This window comes from Pseudopipra pipra, chromosome 10 (assembly GCF_036250125.1).
Source record: "Pseudopipra pipra isolate bDixPip1 chromosome 10, bDixPip1.hap1, whole genome shotgun sequence".
Taxonomy (NCBI): Eukaryota; Metazoa; Chordata; class Aves; order Passeriformes; family Pipridae; genus Pseudopipra; species Pseudopipra pipra.
The window spans coordinates 5,965,798-5,987,625 of record NC_087558.1 but is presented as its reverse complement, the minus strand read 5'-3'; the positions used below and the strand labels follow the sequence as shown (position 1 = coordinate 5,987,625).

The 21,828-nt window shown below is 37.5% G+C and overlaps 1 protein-coding gene across 2 annotated transcripts in view; it reads right to left on the bottom strand.

Moving 5' to 3' along the window:
* The window catches only part of NAALADL2 (N-acetylated alpha-linked acidic dipeptidase like 2), a 436,265-nt gene that overhangs the window by 236,761 nt on the left and 177,676 nt on the right, over positions 1–21,828 (bottom strand). For both annotated transcript variants that reach the window (XM_064665876.1, XM_064665875.1), the window contains one exon: positions 1,597–2,098. In XM_064665876.1, coding sequence (XP_064521946.1) covers positions 1,597–2,090 — 494 coding nt within the window. In that variant the 5' untranslated portion in view covers positions 2,091–2,098. The remainder of the gene's footprint in view (positions 1–1,596; positions 2,099–21,828) is intronic.

Below are 21,828 nucleotides of genomic sequence, written 5' to 3'. Positions count from 1 at the left end.
CCATTAAATAGAAAAAAAAAAAATCAAATACTAAAAATTATGTAAAAGGCTAGCAACTATATAAGTTTTTTAAGTTCCAAAGTATTCATATAATTCATTTCAGTTAAAGTCCAGATTCTCACTAATATCCTAATAGTAGGCTGAAATCATTTGACAAGTGATGAAGAGTTTGAAAAGGGATGTTTTTAAACCACTCTTTGAAATAATAAAATGGCAAGCAACTCCCAGTCCCCAAAGACAAAGTATTATCCTGAGTTTGACAGACGTGTCAGCAATTTGCTGTAATTTGTGTAATACCTAATCTCAGGGCTTAGTTTATTCCAATACTTTCGTCATGACTAAGCCTAATGACAGCATTCAGTTCAATTGACTCTCTGAAAAGACAAAGAAGTTAATTTTTTACATAAAAAGAGGAAAAATCAGCATTTCTCATCACCTGTACCCTTTCCCATTATGAAAATAAATAGTCTGTCTAAAGTAGAGTCAGTTCAGCACATGAAAACTGACATGAAATCCTGCATATATATTTTTTTCCCTTGAATTTAGTAACAGTGTTGGCTCAAAATACTGTATTAACCACGTCAGGATTTAGGACTTGATTTAGCAGATACAATAAAAGACAATATTGTTAGAACACTCCTGTGGTTACTTTCAAATGTATTTCTGCTATACTCAAGAAGACCTCTTTGGATGACCATGACAACAATCTTTTCTAACCTCAGGTTTGTAAGTTCTGCTGCTCCTGAACTGGTACTGATCAAAAAATCTGCAATGCGTTGCCTTTATCATGAGAAAGGAACTTTCTGTTCCAGAAGCCAAAATAAGCTCCTCTGCCCCCTCAAATAACTTTCAAAAGTTGGAAGGAAAACCTAGTTTCTTCCACACTCACCGCTACAGAAAAGTGATTATACTCTAATATGAACATGTTATATAAACTTTCAAAGCAGTGAAAAGATTCCACATGGAAAAAAAAATAAAATCAAACCCCAGTCAGCAGATATTTTACAACAATTTATATTCTTAAAACAGATTATAAAGAATAAAAAAATAAATCGCGGTCTTTCAGAGTGCAGAGGTCAATTTTTTCATCCTAAAGCAATGCAGACTAAAGGTTTAATTCACCATTTAGATAAAACCACAAGCCAGGCTTCATTTTTGTGCCAAAAATTAGTCAGGACTTTTTTTAAAGCACCAAATATTACAAAACATCATATAAACCTTGCTTTTCAACAGTGTTATTTGGGAATCAGTTGGACCTGGGACAGCTGTTTTATTGTTTGTATTTCTATTCACTTTGAATAATCTATGTTTTTCAATTCATGTACATTAAAGATAATAACATATTTAGTAATAGAACATTGCTAAAGCAAAACTATTGTGATTAACACAAATTTACATTATTAAAAATTCAACTACTTTTGTATATGAGTAAATTCCACTAGTTTTCTTATGAAAGCTTCCCAAGCATCATGAGAAAACTGAACATGAAGAAAAAGTCAAGGTTTGTAAATATGATTCCACATAAAACAAATCACATAAAGCCTTAACACTGGCACCTAATTGCATTTAGACAAAAAAACATGCCAAGGTACATACCTGTAAATCTGTTGAATAATTTCAGCTTTGATGTCCTTGAGAATTTCATGGTAGATATGAGGATTATTTGGTTCTTGAGATGCTGGGGGAGAGGGGCATTTCTTGCGAGCATAATATCCTATCACAATTCCAAAAATAAATAAAATCAAAGCAGTGCAAAATACTTTCAATATCCGAGAAAAACTGCAGCGATTGCTCTTTGGTGCCTGTCTCGTGTAGTGTGAGATGTAGTCAGGGTCTTCCTGAAGCCTCTGGAATCTTCCCTTGGGAGAAGATGAAGCCTGGATGGGTTCGAGATCAAGGTCAGGGCTCTGGGAGTTTCCCAGGTGATGCTGGACTGCACTATCCAGTCGGAAATGGTCAAAGCCAGGCTCCTCCAGCTCTTTTTCCATGTCCCATTCCAGTTCCAACGCTGTGGCTTGGAGCTCATCATTGTCAAGGTATGGAGAGTGCCCCTGTGCTCTCTGGTCTGCATTCACTTTGTGATAGGCCATCTTTTTATCTATTAGAACAAAATTTTAAAAAAATCACAGATGTTTGTTTCCACATGCAAACATAAATAATTTATTTATTCTTTGTAAACGTGGGAGAACTAAACATAGACAATAAAAAGTAAACACTGGGTTCTCAGTATTTCACTTTCCCCATTTCCATTGTCCTGTCTTCTTTTGTAGGATCAGCAGTCCCGTGAACATCATCAGTGTGGAAAGAAGATATTTAAGAGAATATATTGTAAGAATATGAATAAAGGGAATTTACAAGTGCCAGTGGCAAACCAAAGTTATCCAATTATTTTGTCAGTCCTCGAGATAATATAAAAAAATTGAGTGAAGGCACAGAGTTTCCAAAACAATTATTTGTTACCTGAAAGTAATTTTAAAGCTTAACAACTGTGTGTATCAATTTGATTTCACACACCATTCAAAATAATGCTGCTAAAATAAAGTAGAAAAATTAGAAATAATATAAATTGCCTGATGTGATTCTAAACACAAGGAAATGATAAGTTAAAGAAATTTCAGGGTGACACTGTACTTACACATCAATAAAAGGCTTCCATTTAGATGGAGCATTCTATTATTTATAGGTATTTTAAATGCATAGTTCCTGAATGACTGATGAATTTACTTAGAAATTGTCCCAGCTGTTTTGCTCCACTTATTTTTCCCATTTTAATGAATCAAAAGCGCTGCCAGGTAAGTATTTGTAACAAAATCATTCCTTTAATAGCAAGGCATAACTGTGGCACTTCTAGATATTTCTATGGAAGCAGAAGCCTCTAAAGAGAACTCTGACCTCCAGTACGAACACTCAAAGTCAATTTTCAACAAATCATTTTTAAAAGACTGCAACGACAGGGTGCCTTTCCCTCCATACTTTGACAATAGCCATTCCAACACATAAGCATCTGTAATTTTGGGCTTTTCAAACATCAGACTCACTTCTCAATTAGAATAAAATGAAGATAAACCTCTCACAGTGATGAATACTAGACTGACACCTACAGCACTATATTATCCCTCCATTTTTATGCTTTAAGGCATTTTCACTCTCCAAGACTTACCTCCAAATAACATTTCTGAGGCCACGTAATAGATGAACCAACTCTAATGGCAAAGTAGAATTTCAGCTTTTTGAAGCTCTCAGAGGAGCACAAAGTTTTAGCAAGCTCTGATATAATGAAACAGCCTATTGTCCACTGAAAAGCTATCTGGCTCTATACAATACCAATTTACAGATCCTATTTTCCCTGTACAGCCATATAAATATCCCTGGCCTATAACTGTCAGGCAGCCCAGGAACAGCCAGGAGAGCCCACACGCTCCGAGAGGAGCTATTGCAGCCACTTTGCAAATCAATTCTCCACCTGCAGTCCAAACTCTTCTATATGCAGTGGAAGCAACAGAGTTTAGAGTGATCTGAACTAAAGCCTCTTAAATTATTGTGAAGGTCTGCATTACTTATTTAAATAACAATAACAAATTTGGTCTTTAAATTCCAACTGAGTCAACAAATGGTTTACGCCTGCAAAGCCTTTGTGGCTGACCTTGTCAGCCCAACCCTCAGGTTTGTGAAGGATCCTCTGAACTACAGCTGTACTATCCCCACAGTTGTGCATCACCTCAAGATTTCTCAAGGGAGCACTCTGTCTCCTTATCCAGGTTGTTAAGGAAGATCTTTAGTAATGTCAGCCCCAGAACTGATCCTTGGTCCACTAAGCTTCTTGCCAAGCACCAGCTGGACATAAAATGATGTATTAATATTCTCTGGAAAATTGAGCTAACTAATTTTCAAGCTATTTATCTGCCCTTTCACTCCATCTCCTCTTTTGCTAGTGGAGGGATTAATTTGCAAACCAATGAGAGATCACTACTAGATAATATCAACTGCCCAACAACCTCATCTTTTCAACTCCATTTCATACTGCTCTTTGTCAGAAATTGAAGACCAGTGTTTTGTCCTTTAAAGCAGAACAAATTATTACTGCATTCCATAAATATGTATTTTTGACTCTAGAACTCCTGAAGTCATTTAACAAACTGTTTTAGCCAAATAAGTAAATCCTTAGCAGATTAGCACTGTAATAGCCATAAAACAGGAATTAAGGCAGTTTTTCAGATGCAGTTTCATGGCTAATATTAATCTTGCTGAGCTTAAAAACGTTGGCCATTGCCTAACTGCAGTAGTTAAGTTTTCCCTGTATTTATGACACTTTAAAAATGTATGTTATTGTTCAATTGAGTGTATTAATAAAGGGTATTTAAATCTACGTATAAGTGCATAATAAAAATCCACATGAAATTTCTTCAAACGGTTGTTAATGCAGAGGAGTAGCAACCACATTCCACAGCTTAGTATCTCAGCAATTGCATTTTCATTCAAAGCACCAAAATCAGTTACCTCACTTCAGAGAAAAACCAAAAACACATAAGCAACTAAATGAACTAAAATTAAAAATCAATATTCAATTCAGTTTTATATTTGAAACCAGTCTTTGGAGTATGGGATCTTATTAGCAACGCATGTCCTTTAGTTAAAGAACGCGAGGAATGCAAGAGTAGCTGCAGTTAACAACTTCACTTTTTCTACTGATATTTCTAAGTTCATTATTTGAGTGTAAGGACACAGCACAACTTACCTCAAAGTATCTGAGATCAGGGCCCACAGTCTACTGAACCATTTTAACAGAAAAGGGTCTCCTGGTTCTCAAGGCACAAGCCATTTGTGCCACATAAACCACATTATTAGTTCTGTTTACCACTGGGTATTTAGCTGTTTAAGGAATTAGGCATGACTTAAAGACTAGATAATAAATGCAGTTTTGGGTGGAAATTAGAAGGATAAAGAAAACTCTACATAGTGATTTGAAAAAAAAAAAATTGACACTAGAAATATGGAAAAATTTTGAAGTCAAGAAAAACCACTACAATACCCTGGTTCATTCTTCTCTATAACACAGACCATAAAATGAACATATTTCTGAAAGACATTTTTGAAAACTTCAGGAGATAGAAAATTCGTCCCATCTGCCAGCAAGCTGTTTCAACATTTAATTGTTGTTAAATACATGTTTTATTATAAAGATAAAAGAGCAACTGCAAAATGCCAGAAGTCTGAATATGCACCGAGTGAGCTTTAAAGCCATTCTATAGGGATAGCAAAGGGGATCATAAACTCTGGAATACTGGACAGAGCCAAGCTGATTACCAATAAAGCTGATGTGCATTTCTATACTTCCACTGATTTGTGGGGAGAATGTTTATCGAGAGGTATCAAACCAAACCTAAATATCCTTTCAATTAACCGTTCCCAAGAAATCAGGAGAGTCAGCTCTATCAGATTGTTATTGCCTTAACGAGCCCATTTCAAAACTATCCACCTGTTCTTCGACCTTAAAAATAATGCATTTACATCCTGATAGGTACATCTTGTTATGAAACCACCAGAAACTTCTTTTTTTGATGGCCTTCCTGCTTCAATCCCTTACCAATTTGAAAACTACACAATAAGGTCAACATGGAACGTCCTGCATCTGCACCACTGCCACTCTCCCAACACCTCCCCGAGAGAAAGGTCAGCTTATACAAACATTTTGTGAAACAAACAAGTAAAGAGCAATATGAATATGCCACAGTAAATTCTTTGTGACTGGTGCTGCAGTTGTTAAATCCAGTTCATAAACAGCTGAGACAATCAGCTGGCTCACGCACAGCAGGGAGTGTGGCAAGTGTCAATGTGCTGCCCCCAGTGAATCCTTCTCAGGTCATTTAGTGTCCATTACTGACAAGGCAAACTTCACCCAGCAACTGTATTAAAGGCATTGCAGCCTCTTCATGTAGTCATAGAACACGAAATCCAGGCTTGTTGGATCTCCTCATTTTAAGGGCTCTTTCATTTTTACTTTCTTCTCACTATCTTCTATACAGAGTGCCTTTGCTCTAAGTCCTTGCAATCTTTTTGTGTCTAGGCAAACTCCCAAAGTAGATATAATGTCACCTGTTTAAAGCTGTGGTTTATCATGGAACTCAACATCTACTGCACTTACAAGTCTTTAAAGTATATATGACAACAATTTAGTACTTTGCTAAACGAGATGATGCCAAGTTTCAGGTCTAGACAAATTTCTTCAGAGTTGTAAATCCCTGACAAAAGTTGTTTGCAGAAAAGACTATGATGCCCTTGTCAACAGCAAGGTTACACTACGCTGTAATTCAAAAAATAATGTGATATTTCCATCACCACTGCCCTAATTTCCTGCAGTAATGATTTCTCCCTTTCCTCACGTTTGGGATATGGGCTTGGCAACCAGTTCAGTTACAGCAGGACAATTAAATACCTTGTCACTCCACACAGCCACCATATAAAAACAAATGACAAAATTCACCAGTTGCTCGCATTCCACTGAAGATGAACCCAATCTGAAAGACCAAGCAGAGTGATAGCAGAAGACAGAACAGAGAGATCAGGCTGGAGAAAGAAGGTCTGTAGAACTCAGCCAAATAGACCTAAATTGTCCCTTCATTAATAAGCGCTTTTTGGCACACATGAATGTTGTGGAATATTTAACTTCTTCAAAATCTCTCCCTGATTTTATTATATCATGAACAGCCATGTGGACCAGGACAGAATTAACATTAACACAAAGGAGAACCACACAACAAGAACAGGGTCTATAGTACACCTTGATTGAGAAGACTTGTGCATGACGACGTCCAGCTGGAACAAGATTTAACTTGCCTGGGACCAAACATATCAGCCACTTGAGCTATAATATCCTGGAGTATCCAGATGTGCATAGGTACATGGATGTATTTGTCTGCTGCCTTTTCAGAACCTCTAAATTGCTGGGACTTAGAGAAAGAAGAATTGCTGGGAAGCTCCTTCTTCCCCAGAAGACAACTATCACATAAAGATGAGGCAGCCTTGGCTGGTCTCTAATATGCTGGGCATGTATTACTAACATAGATCTTTTCCATTCTCAGGCATGTTTAGTTTTCAAATACCTATTTGCCTGAAACAAAAGTCAGAAATATTTACTGAACTTATTGGAGCTAACAGCATCTGTGATATATGCAGAGCCTACCTAGGAGGTTTATTAAAACTGCAGTGTAATCAGATCAGTATAAATGGCTCTGTTGCAGAGTCTGTGCATTTCTTGTGGTACGTGCTGTGCTGCTGCCTTTGCTCTGCTTCCAGAACAGCTTTTCCCTCCCATTAGGGTGGGGATCAGCTCAGTTTTCTCGCTGTTCTCTTATCACCACACTCATTGGCAAACACCAGAACACTGATCCCAAACAAGGCAAGAGAAACCCCAACCACACACACACTCCATTTCTTTAGTCCATGAATTAATCACTCATCTTTCCTTTGGACTCAACACTCAGATCCCGCTGTTCTCCTTGGGAAGGGCACTGGATAGGATTGCAGTGTTGCTAAAAGCAAAGAAGCGGATGGAGAAACAGAAGTTCCAGCACTAGGAGGGATGTGTTGTGTACGTGCGTTTACACACTGTTCTTAAACTAGGTCTAAGGGGAAGAAATTACACCCTACATCTTTGCTCATTGGCACTAGACCCCAGCTCCACCACCTAGCTCGTCCTGGCCCAACCACCTCCCCACAATTTACATTCCCACACCTCTGCCTGAACTCCTGTCCATCCCCATCCCAAGCACACTGGGCCCTGCTCCTCCAGAGTGACCTTGTCCTTCCCCCTCCCATCCCAAAGCCCCTCACTCCTCCTTCCCTGTTGCTTCAGCTGCAATCCCACTCCAGCATCTCTTTCTTGGTGTCCCCAGAGAATCACAGGAGCTGATGGGGTGGGGAAAGCCCACATGACACCAGGGATCCCTCAGCAAAAAAGCATCTGAGTTTTATCCCTGCTTCAAATTTCAGGGACTTGCAGACATTACACAGTTACAACAAACAAAATGAACTCAGAAGGAAATGCAAAAAGAATGTTTCCTGCAGAAGAAGCCACTTTAGTCATGTGTTTCACCCAGTCCTTCACACAGTTTGCTTGACCCTGCAGCCACCATCAAATCTTGGATGCAACTGCCTGTTGGGCCCCTTTGCCCCCTCCCACCCAGTGCGGGATGGTCAGCAGCAACCACCTCTTCTTGGAGACCAAACAACCCACCCAAAGGTGCTCATTCAACACATTAGTCCTTCCCTTTTCTCATTTCTCCTCACACCGACTGCTTGTACACCAACCTAATATTCAGTTTGCCTGCATATATATTTTTTCCAAATTCAAATTTTCATCAATAATATATTTTGCATTACATTTCCCCAGACATTATAATTGGTTCTGAAAGAAATAAAATATAAAGCTTTGCCAGGACAAAAACTATTATTGAGACATTTGCATTTAAGCTTATAGTTGAACTTGATGTGAAATAAAATTATTGTAAATGGTGTTTAACTTGAAAATGCTGACAGCGATAGCTGTAGTAACAGGCCATAGCAGTTCTTAAGAAAGTTAATTTTATATGACTCATTTCTGCTTTGGAAATTTTTACATTGTCAGTCTTTGGCTTGGGCACATTTCACTTTGATTTTTTTCAATCTCTTTTTCCTCTTTAATTACAGCCAATCATATTTAAACTATTATAAAAAATTTAAGTCATTTGAACTTCGAAAATTCAGAAACTGTACACTTGCAAGCTACTACATGGCAGGAAAGTGTGCTAATGAGAGTCTGCTATACTTTAAAAGGTACAAAGCAACATTGCAAAATAGTATGTGATTTTAACCTATGCCTTAGAAAGAACAAAAAAAAAATAAAAAAAAACCCAAACCAAACCCAAAAAACACCACAACCAACCAACCACCACCAACAACAACAAACTTCCCCCCTAAAAAACAACAACAAAACCCCACAAAGCAAACAAACCCAAATGGTCGCTTTTATGGATAAGCTACAAACAGGAATCTGACCTCATCATGCACAATAACTCCATTCCTGATTTTAACTATCATTGACAAAATCCAGCAATGAAAACATTAACACATTCTGTTGGGGGGGAAAAAAACCCCAGACCATACCAAATGAAAAACCACAACCCACTAACAAACTGGGGACTCTGGAGCACCTGGGATTCAATATTATCTAAAATTTAGTCTAGTCCAAAGATGACATGAGTCAGGCTGGTAATATCAGGGATCTGCCCCCCTGATAAAAGGACACAGCCTGCAGCAGACCTGCAAGCATGAGACACAGGAGACCAGCTCAGGACCTCAGACCCAGTTTCAGTAAAAACGCAGATTGCTGACAATATGTTGGACTCACATCACTTCTCAAAGGAAAGCAGCTCTTCAGCGACTCAGACATCTCCAAGCAGAATGATCTCAGAACCCTGTTTCCAAGGCTTCTGTTGAAGAAGCCGGATCTGACAGTGGTGTGGGGGAGAGCAGAATGCCCATCATCTGCAAACTCCCCGGTGCTGCTGCTGATCTGCAAGATCAAATGATCTAACCTGTTTTTTCACAGAATCCCAGAATGTGTAAGGTTGGAAGGGACCACAGTGGATCACCTGATCCAACCTACTTTCTCCAGTAGGGTCATCCCAGAGCACATTGCACAGGATTGCATCCAGATGATTCTTGAATATCTCCAGTGAGGAGAGACGAAAACTTTTCTGGGCAATCTGTTCCAGTGCTCCAGTTTTCAGAGCTCAGGATTAATTTCACAAACTTATCCGGTTACAGAAGACAAATCTTTCTACTAGTAACAACTGCAAATGGAATCAGAGATACATAAGACATATGAAGCCCTAATGTCTCATGTCAAGAGTAATTTTTTTGATAAAACCAGATTTCAAATGATATATTTAAAAAACTGATACATACACAAAAATGTTCATGTTGTCATCATCCTGAGATATTTTAACTCGCTGTAGAAAAATAGGTCACTACTTATAAAAGAAACAATTAAATCCCTACTTAGGAATACATTTTCTAGATTTTTTTTTTCCCTCATTTCTTGCTCAGTGGGGTTTTACCGAGTTTTATCAAACCATGACAGAGAACCCTTTAAAATGATATATTATGGAGCTGAAGGTGGCAACATTTACAATTTAGCTTTATTGGAATTTTACTATATTTTGATAGACGACAGCTTTAATGATTCTGTGCATGGTTTATGGCAGAAAACAGAGTAAGGCAGTAACATAATTTTCTGCTTTTTTCAACGATCTGTATCCAAAGAATTCAGAAAACAAGCAAGTGTACTTCATAATCACGCCAGATTTATTTTCTGGGTGAACTCTCAAATGTTAAAGCTCAAGTACACAGAGTGATGTTGCCATGGCAACTGCTACTGCAACCCAAGATGGGCCCATGTTTATGAAAGCACATTTCTGTAGCCGTGAACACACGCCAGGGCACAGCCACACTGCACACTCCCGTCAGAAGGCAATCGAGCCATTCGCGCATTATCGGCCCTGATGCTGCTCCTGGCAAGGCAAGGGGACATTCACTGAAGCCATTAAGCTGCAACACGTTATACAGAACCAAAGAATCACAGAATTTCTTAGGCTGGCAAAGACCTTCAAGATCAGCAAGTCCAACAGTTCCCCCAGCGCTGCCAAGGCCACCACTGAACCACGTCCCCAAGTGCCACATCTACATGTCTTGTAAAAACCTCCAGGGCTGGTGACTCCACCACCTCTCTGTGCAGCCTGTGCCGCGGATTGACAGCACTTTCAGTGAAGAAATTTTACCTCCTCTGGTGCAGCTTGAGGCCATTTCCTCTTGTCTTACCTCTAGTCACCTGAGAGAAGGGACTGACCTCATCTCACTACAATCTCTTTTCAGGTAATTGTAGAAAGTGATAAGGTCTCCCCTGAGCCTCCTTTTCTCCAGGCTAAGCAACCCCAGCTCCCTCAGCCACTCCTCAAAAGACTTGTTTACTCCTGTTTATAGGATCTAAATGAGGAAACCTTCATTTGCCCTAAGATGTAATATTAGAAGATTTAGTGTTGCTATAGCCATAGGCGGAGTGGAGCAGTAATATGTTTGGTGTCCTTTGACCTTTTTTTCCTAAATCTCCACTGAAATAAGCTGTCAAGTGTGAGAAATGTCAGAGTTTGGTCATTTGAGTCTGCCTGGAGGTGTAATTTTGCATGGTGTACAACTCCTGTGAATTTATCAGAACATGTTTTTTCACACATAGTCAACATGGTGTGACATTCAGCATCCTGAATCTGCTGATGTCTACACGCTGAAATGAGTTTATGATTTCTCTTTGAAAGAAAATCCAAAGTGTGTTAGTTCAGGTCAACAAAGGAATCCTCAGTAGATTACTGAGGATAAAAATTAAAGGAAGCATCCTTTCTTTCTGCTGCTTCCTCTGCATACCTATCTGATAGCACTGCTGCCTTTCCACATCAGCCAACATTGAGTTCAGTGCAGAAGCATCTTAAACTCAAATATGATTTCTTTCTTTAGTTATCACTCACTCTGCAAACAGATTTAAGATCTGTGATGAAGTACCTCTATATGTGAAGCTCCATGTATCAGTAACATACACGTTTTCAGTAGCTTTCCAGAAGAATTTTACACTTCCCTTCTGGAAGTCACAAAAAGCAGCGAGATCTGACGTGTTTGCAGCCAAGTCCTACCCAATTGTGACCACACCCTTGGGAAAAGAGGCACAGCTGCTTAGCCTATGGTTTTATCTTCAGCCTCTCTTTAATGGTTTCCCAATCATCATTTAGGGAAATCTCTCAGCCTTGCTGAGGTGTATGAAGATGAGGGTATTACATGAAATAAACTAGAGAAGTCTATTATCTTAAAGACTACCTCAATTCTCAACTGTCTATCTCAGCCTGCTCTAGTCACTTTTGACACCTACAAGTTGACAGTTAAATGTTTATATATGCAGAATTTATCACAGATTGCCAGTAGACTAAACTGATTAATACTGTTAGTCTGTAGACATTTCTTAAGGAATAACTTCTTAAAAAGTAACCACAATACTTCTTGACCACTAACTGAGCAGCCTTAGAGAGGAGCATAATACACACCTCAGAATCTAAAATAAACACATCACCTTCTTTAGAGGAAAAACTTCTCATAAACCTCCTTTTAGACTTGGCCTGTGTTGTGCATAGCTATTGGAGTTTAAATTGTTTATGCTGTAGAACTTTTTGATTTAGAGACATTAGCAGTTGAAGATAAGCAAAGTGTACATTACAAAAAGAACAAAGAGGACATATTCAAGAAGCATATAGCTTAGTACACAGAAATAAAGTAGGCTATAAACTATATAACTGATGCTTAGAGGTATCTCAGCAATTCCCATCGAAAGCAGGAATTGTGCATGAACAGAAGGGCTGATGGTTTCTGTTAATTCAGCTTTATATCATCACCTAATGTGGGCTGATGATCTTGTAAGATGCTGGATACCCATGTTCAGGTACACACCCGGTACAAGACAGTTAGTGATGTGTGGGAACTTTTCAACAGAGTGATGTTAATCTGAAAATGACAATCTTCTGATACCAAGATAATTAAATATCAAGTGCCACAGTATAGCAGCTGTGAATGACCACTCACTGAGCCGACTTTGCATACCAGCTTAATATGTACTATTACTATTACCAATTTTCTTTTAAAAAGCAACATTAATCCAAAATACTGCAAGGAATAGCACAGAGAGAAGACTAAGCCCTCTCTTCCCTGCTTTCAGCTATAAACCAGAACAGTATTCACGTCACAGCAGAACACCTTACAGCCGCTTAAAAAGATAGGATGATCCATCAATTGCAACACTTCACTTAATTCTGGAAAGTTACACTGAAAAGTTGACAATTCACAGAACCACAGAAATGTTGGCTGGCAGGGACCTCACAGGGTCGCCTGCTCCAACCTCCCACGCAAAGCAGGACTGCTGCCAAGAACAGATCGAGTCGCCTCGTCCTTAAACTGAACTCATCAAGCATTCAATCAGAGAAAAAGGGTTCAATATGAACACAAATGTGTGCCATTTCGCTCCCTTTTTTTTTCCTGTGCTGCTGATACATCTGTTTCTTAGTAAAAATAACATCAGTATGCAAAAATAAACCCCCTCAGACCTGTAATATAACCAGTCGTTAAAATTCATACAGCCATACAATACAGAAAAGAGACAGAATTGGAAAAAGAAATGAAAGTCTTAACACACAGACACAGCAGCCATGGCATGAAAAATTCATTTCCATTAATGAGACGTGGTAGTCCCCAGGCCAGCGCCCTTTGTACTTGAACCATGTTAATCAGATTGTATGAGCATTTGCTGGAAACTCCTGGGATAGCAAGCAACTATAACTATAGAGCAAGCACAGCAGATTAGCAGCCTGCTAAAAACTGCTTGACTTGTAACCCTTGATGCACAGGAATGATGCAGGTTTCCTGAATCACTGAGAAATGAAGCATTTCATTTACACGTCTCGTATTTGCCGCAGCCTTTGACGTGGTTTCCACATCACCAAAACATGGACAAAACATCCTCCTCAGTGGCACCTTTGTGTAAGAAAGCACAGGATGAACACACAAGGAAGGCCTGTGTTCGTTCAGGCTCGGTCACACAAACTTACTGCACAGAGCCTTGCCCTCCTACATCTCCAAAAAAACCTTTTCAGTAACTGCAGCTGGGTTGGAGCGGGAGGAAAACACAACTGTTTTCTCACAAGGACTCACTGCAGAAGCTCTACAGGTTTGGACGTGGAGAACATGTGGATTTATGGCAAGACCTAGCAAGGCAGCAGGACCCAGTTTTGACCAAGCATATTTTTTTTTTAAAAGGTTCTGTTTTATGAACTCTTTAGCCTGAAGGAGAAAACCAAACAGGATTTAGGTTTTCCTTCCTTCATCTGGCAGTTAATACATTTAATTGCTTCCTAGTTTGGGTTTTATCTGTTGCATTTTCTCAGTGACAGAAACAAATGGAAACTCGTGCTTCTTCAGACAACTTCATTTTAAAAACATTTGTGACTTTCAAGTAGAATTCAAAGTTACTGGATCCATAAAGCTTTTTATTGATTTCATTCACAACCTAATTTTAATCTCAGTCACCAGCTCTCACTGTTTGTGCAAAGCTAGGAGCCACTAAGAAACCAGTGTTCTCAAAAAGTCACTCACCAAATGAAGGGAATTCGACAATATTCATGAAAATATTATCCATAACTGACTCTGAAAAGGACTCCAAGAAACATGCTGTTAGTGACTCTAAATAATACAATCAAACTATTAAATTATGCATAATAATATGACTATTTTCAACATAGTATGGATATTTTTGATCAAAATATGAATTACAGTCCCATTCCCTGTCTTCTCTTCTAACACAATACTTAGATGTCTCCTTGAAGGAAGAAGAAAAGACTTCATAAAATAAACAAATGTATAAAAGACCATCATTCATGTGATACTTCTGTCTCTCTGCAGACCTCTGGGAAGTCGTGTAGATCACTATGGTGACTATCAGCATGGCCCTTCTCCCCTTTTGAAATATCAATCAAAAAAAAGTATAGAAAGAGGGTTACAGATCCTGAACTCCATGAGGATCTGTATTTTCTTCCACTTCAAAAAATGGAAAACTAATTTTTTACAGTTTCACGAGAAATGTCATTCAAAACTGAACATACTCTGCTTTATTTTACATGTTAATTATTCCTCTTAGAAATAAACATTTCCTCACTAAAAATGTGCATTTTGATAAAATTTAGGTTTTTCAGTGGGAATATTTCCCTCACAAAACAACTTAATCAGTTTCATTTATACATGACCTAATTTCAAGCTCAGAAGAGGAAAAAAAAAAAAAAAGAAGTCAGAAGGTCAGAGATGCCCATGAGGAAGAGGATCAGGCCACGCAAATTAAAAAAGAAGCAGCACTTTCTTCATCTCTACTGCTTTTTAACAGGGAAATGTCTTCTACTGAGCTTCTCAGTACAAAGTTTTTCGTGAGCTACAGCAAGGAAAGGGGCAAAGCAGTCTCTAGTGAAAAGTCACCCAAGCTCATGAAAAATTTAGAGTGACTAAATTTATAACTAAGATGAATCGAGAAATGACATTAGAAATCAGTTTGTACATTAACAAAAATTCAAGACTAAAAATCTTGATTTTTTTTTTCCCAAAAGCAAACACACAGAATTCCCTATATTTTAAATACAACGCATACCTGTAATTTCTTTACGTATTAAGGGTCTTTAGAAACACAGTGAACTATATTAAGCATGTCTCATAGCTTTTATAATTTATTTATGAACAGGAGCATTATTAAAAATAAATGATCTTCAATAGCACTTAAAAGTAATGCTGTTTTGAGACCAAATGTCAAGCAAATGGCATGAAAATGTAAAACTCAGTAAGTCACAAAACACTGCTCTATCACAAAATATTTATAGTACCAAAACACAGCCTGAAACAACTAGGTTTATTATAATAACACAAACAAAATCATTACAACTGCAATACATTTCATGGGCTATCATTATGTTAGTTAAATACTCAATTTTTCAATCCCTTAACAAAATAATCAACCTATGAGTCTGCTTCACCCAGATACAAAGCCTTTGGCTGCCTTGCTAGACATTACAAAGAGAAATAAGAATATGTGGAAAAGCAATGAGTTTAATTTCATTTCCATAACTTTTTAAAAGATTTCCAAATATAACTATTACAAGGTCATGCCCAAAGCCTGTAAAGACAATAACCCCAAATTGACCATTGTGCCACATCTGTATCTAAGTAACATGTAAAGGCCCCATAAATCTGTTCAGACCTGTTATCCATTGCCATTTTTCTTTTACTTTTAATCCTGGAAATAATTAAACCTACAGTTAAACCAATTAAATATTGTGTGCTGTTACAAAACCATACCGGATTTTTATCTTCCTCTGCTATACTTAGTCCAAAATAATTGCAGTGAATACAATTATCTACCACAGTTACCATATGGGACATGAAAGTAAACATTTTAATTACTGCCATTGTAACTTGGGACCCACAAAGACCAACATTTGGGCTACATATGGAATTTATTTTTATGGATAAATGTCAAAACAGGTGGATGCAACATATAAAAATACAGTTGGCTAAATGCCCATAAACTTTGCTACCTAGTGAAGACTACTACAAAGAACTGGAGAACTGAATTTTATATCCAGACTGGTTGTTAAGCTGCTGGGTGATCTCAAAAACAAAATCAGCACTGTTCTAAAGCACTTTTATGTATCATTGAAGTAGTTACCATTGAAGTAAAGAGATGAGTTTCTCATTAGAGATGCAGATTATCAAAACCTAGCAATTTCACTGACTGTATTGGGAATTTTTTATGCAGGAAAAGGAGAATACTTTACTTTGGGCACTTTTATTTGAGTAGATACCTATGAGTATGAGCACCTCTAGCATGAAGCATCAAAGTTAAAATGTATTTATCCTGCAGAGTAATCTCTCAGTAAAGAGCAAAGGAGGACTGCAATCTAATTAAATTAATGAGAATCAGAAAAATAAATATATAGGGTATGAAATGTAGAGAGGGTATTAACGGTTTTTTTAATACAGTACTGAGAAAAGGTACTTAAATGCCTTTGAAGATGGTTTGAATCTGGTTTACCAAGGTCAAAATGACTGCAAAATGAGTAAGAAGTTGGAAAAGTTACATAACAAGGTAGTAAGCAAAATCTTCATACAGACCTATCACAACTTAGACTTCACACAGCTCAATAAAACCAGAATGAACTCCCGTTTAACGAACCCATTAGACCTTAGTTCCAAACTGGAAGTCTTAAGATTATTAATGTTAATTAATTATTAAGTCTATGGAATTTCCAGCCTACATGTGTTTGAGAGGAACACCACTTCTTCATTTTGACACAATCAGCTCCCATGGACTGACAAGGCTTCTGAACTCTCACCACTATTAAAGGGAATTAGTTTGGCCAGTTTCTCCAAACTGTACCCTGAAACCAGCAGAACTGAGTCAGCAGGAGCTTTCCATCACCCAGCACAACCTGTATTGCAATCTAATAACTATGGCTGTTTTCTGGTTTGCTTCTTTGTTCAAACTAATAAGCTGATGATCACCAAGACATCTCGTTCTTTATTTCCACTATTTCAGTAAATGATAAAGGCCAACAGTGGACTGAGATGAGATGTAAAATACCATCAAAGCCAGTTTGTTGGCAGGCTCTGCACTTGGTGAGCATTGAGCAGTATAACCCATGCAATCAGCAGGGATCCAGCTTCCTGGTAGTGTTGGCTGGAACTAGAGCAACACCCCAGTAAACCATAATTCATTACCAGAAATACATCCAGCTGATATTTCCAAAGATATTCATGCCCTCTACAAACACACCTAAATAACCTTACTGTGGGGAGGATGCTCTTCTACTACTTGATTGGAGCCAGATATTATTGTCCCTCTTCCATGAAGATTTCAGATCTGAATATTTCTTCTCTAAACTGAAATGATACACTGCTTTTTTTTTTTTTTGTTGGAAAATATGCTGCAACTTTAAGTTTCTGAATATTCTAATTGTTTTGAATGAAATACTGTTAGGGTTGAAAATAAACACATACCTGAAGCTTTAAGCATTGAAATGTAAATCCCATTTTTTGGCAGGTCTACTTTGAGCTCCCAGATCTATTTTTTCACTTTTAAGATTTACCTGCAGCCTACTGTAGTGCAAGGATTGAGTTGAAATACTTTCTGCTTAAAAGATAACAATACAAGTATTGAGCTAAATGAAAAATTGCACATGACCTTACTGAGAATTTTCTACTTGCAATGTTTATCCACAGACATGATCTGGAGTAGGTTTCATCCCAGAAGGAATATTTTATTCTTGCAAATATAAACATCTATGCCATGTTTTGAAACTAAATAATTAGATTTAGAGACAATATGCTTAATTATACTCAGAACAATCAAGACTGACTGCTTGGAGGGTGTGAGTCCCTCAGTCCATCTGCTGTGCACGTTCACTGGTTTTTTGGCACTTCCTTGAAGTCATGAAGTGAACCCACACACACACAGAGGTTAGAAACGTTTCCAAACCATGTAAGCAGATGGTGATACAGTGGGTAATAATTTAATTACACAACTTCTAGAACATGCTTCCCAACAAAAAAAAAAAAAAAAAAAAAAAGAAAGAGGAAGGGAATAAACCATGCCCAGTCTGATCTTTTAATTGCAGTGCTATAGCTTTTGTTGAATTCACAGTGATTTTCCACCCATCTATTCTGCAGTTGGAAAGAGTAATAAACAAGAAGTTCAATATCCTGTTTTGTTCCTAACACAACATTTAAGATCCAAAAAATAAAAATTAGTGTGATAATGATAATTAGCAAGTTGCCCTAGACAAGAAAATAATTTATGTAACACTGAAAAAGAGAACTTATCTTCAGATTTGCAGGTACAAAGAGGTCAGAAAGGTACACACACATCTGCTCTTGCTTCTACACAGAACTTTGATACCACTAAAGTGTGAAAGCAACGAAGAAATGCTGATCTTATTAATTCTTCATTTTAGGCAGATGCACAGCATAGCATGGAAGTGGAATAGCATGATACAGACATGATACCAGAGTTAAACCAGGAACTGAGCAAATTTAATGAAAATAAGAAAATTTAAAAAAAAAATAAAGCAAACCAATATTGTGTTGGTCTACTTAACACACTACCTATGCCAATGAAGGCTGAATAAGAGAAAAGGCTCCCTGCTGAATGCTATTACAGAAACTAGAGTGTTTTAGACAAGGAACTGCTGCCTACAAAGAAGTCAACAATGACAAGATAAATGCTGAAGTACACAAAGTTTTGATTGGCATTCTGCTTAATCAGTGGTGCTGAGTCATCTTAACCTAAGGAATGTGGAATTACATCAGAGATGTGCCACCCTTTACATTATGTGCATAAATTAAGGCACAGAAGTGTAAGGAAGCAGTATATTGTGTTTATGTAAAGGTCAAATAGCTTGAAGAGTCACTATATCAGAGTCACAAAGTATAAGTAGTAATTTTTATATATATACATGTGCATATAAGACAGCAACATCAAGAAAAGCACTGGGTGAATCTATTGGGTTATTTTCATTCTGACTACAAATGCCATAATTGGCTGGCTAATTAGAAGTAAAAAACCTAGGCTTATGATTTAGGCAGCTCATAATGCAAACTTTCATTGTATTATTTTTTTATTAGTTCCATTTCTCAGCATACTCCAACACAGTAATGGATTATGGAAGTTGGGTTCTAGATTTTATGATAGTATAAAATAACATGTGAAATCTTATTTAATGTTAAATTTTGTAAACAAATAAGATAAGTTCTCTCCAAATTGTACACCCACTCAGTTCCAACTTCCAACCCACTCAGGTTCGACTTCTTTCTTAGAACGCACCACAAAATTAAAACAGAAGCACAGCTGCCTGGAGTGTCACCTTGTCTTTGTAACAGACTTATTTTTTCCCAGCTTTTATTGAGTAAGAAAATGGCATAAAAGAGAAGTATTTACAACTGTTTCTTTAAATTTTACTTTTTGATTCACACAATTTATTGCCCTATAAGTTAACAAAAAAGAACAGAAACATCACAAAAGGTCACTTTGATGTAGAAACATCAAAATCCCCAGCATCATTCCAAGTAGGTTTATGACTTGGAGCTTGAAATGCTAGATAAACTGAGAAAAATACATTAAAATAAATGTCATAATGAAAACAATATATAAATATCATATAATTCTGTGCTGTGCTTGTCACCAGAAAAGGAAGTGCAAATCAAATTCTAATAAATATGACACACTAGTTCAGAGTGTAATGGTGCATTTGCCACATAAGACAATTACATTTTTTTAATTGAATGCTGTTTAATGAAGCTTTACCTTACCTTTCAGACTGCCTACAACAGAGTGTTTTGGAAAGAGAGTCTCAAGTCAGAGTCTAATTAAAATCCTCTGCATGTCCTACTGCACCTATGCTGTTGTTGCTTAGGGTTTTTTGGTTGCTTTGGTTTGCTTTTTTTAGGAATGGCTGATATTTTGTACACAAATTATTCACTTTATTAAGTATACACAAATATATATACACACAACTATATGTATGCATACATTTTCTATAGCTATTTATACAGAATAAATGCAAGTATTATTATCTGGTACTTACTTGCAAAACTCCACAACCACTGAACTATTTTTGTGGCAATAAAAACCTTATTAGAAAACAAAAGAGACAGTAAAAGCTGTCAGGTTTAAATATTTAGTGACAGAGCATTAGGTTTCTGACTAATGAAATTACTCCAAACAGCCTTAAAGCTGCTGCAGCTGGACAGCTGAGGAATGGGCTGAGGGAAGCACTGGCTAGAAGGGAAGCCAGCTGAGAAACAACCTACTTGTGTCCTCCAGCAGAAAAACCCCAAACCTGAAGTACAAGAGTCCTACATAAAGGAAATGTCCATATTTATAGAATACCAAAACAGGCATGGTAGATGCAGGTATCTAGTAGGACATGGCCATCTCAACAGCAGCCTGAGCAGGACTGGCAGCAGTAGCTCAGGGCACCTCACCCCTGACAGATCTGGTACAAACTGAAGTGCTGCTTCAGCCACTGAAGTTCTCTTAAACAACCAAAAGTTATTTCACAATAGTGAACAGTGGTAAGCAGGAATTAGAAAGCCCAGACAGCAAATGAAGTGGGAGTGAAGTAGCAATGTTACCCCTAAACAAATCACAGAATCATTGAGATTGGAAAAGACCTCCAAGATCATCACCTTGTCAACTAGGCCATAGCATTAAGTTAGGCACATAGAAGCCATTTTATTTGTCATAGTAAAATAATGAGAGATACCAAGATAACAATGTTATCTCTCCATGTAGGAGAGGACTAGAACGTTTGACTGTTTGGGATGGGTAATGTTTGCTTTGCCTTAAATAAAAATAACAATGTTTAAGGAAAACAAAAATTGTGAAAAGATGAAAATACTAAGTAAGTTTCTTAATAAAAAGTTATCTTTTTTTTTTTTTTAAAGTTCCCTTGAATGATACAGAACCCTACAAAGCACAAGAGGCCAGACACATGCCTGATATTACTCCCCTTAGCCCAGCCAGGGCAGGCCAGGGAATAGCCAAGCTCAGCATCCAATGCCAACAGCGACCACAATCCCAAACTCTAATTGGCTTTTAAATTATGCCAAGCTGATCGATGTGTCCCTTCTGATTATATATATACTTTCTTTTTTGGTTCAGTGAAGTTAAACATGCAGAAGAGAATAATGTGTCAACTAGGAGATTAGTTTTACAACCTATATGTTGAAGTGAATAAATTGTGCTTTCATTAACAGAAGTAGGCCATACGCCCAAAAAGTCATTGGATCCGCTTCACTGGTGAACTGGAGCAACAATATCCGATTAGAAAGCCTCAGCAGTTCAAAAGTCTTTAAAGGCAGGTCCAGTGGTTATACAATTAATTTTTAATGATATTGTTCCATCTGGGAGATTCACTTCAAGTGCCAAATGGGTTCCCTGAGCTGAAGTATTAGCTTTAACAAACTTGACACATCTACAATCTGTCTAGTATCTGTTTAAAATACTATTAAAAGGTTTATGGGAATAAGCTGTCATTATTTGTGCTTACTTCTTCTCCAGCCCTTTTCAAGGTCCTGTAACACATCCATAGCAGGAAACATTAGCAGCTAATAGATGCTTTTTGGACAATTTGGAATGCCTGAAAGTTTGCTAAGAGCAACAGTCATATA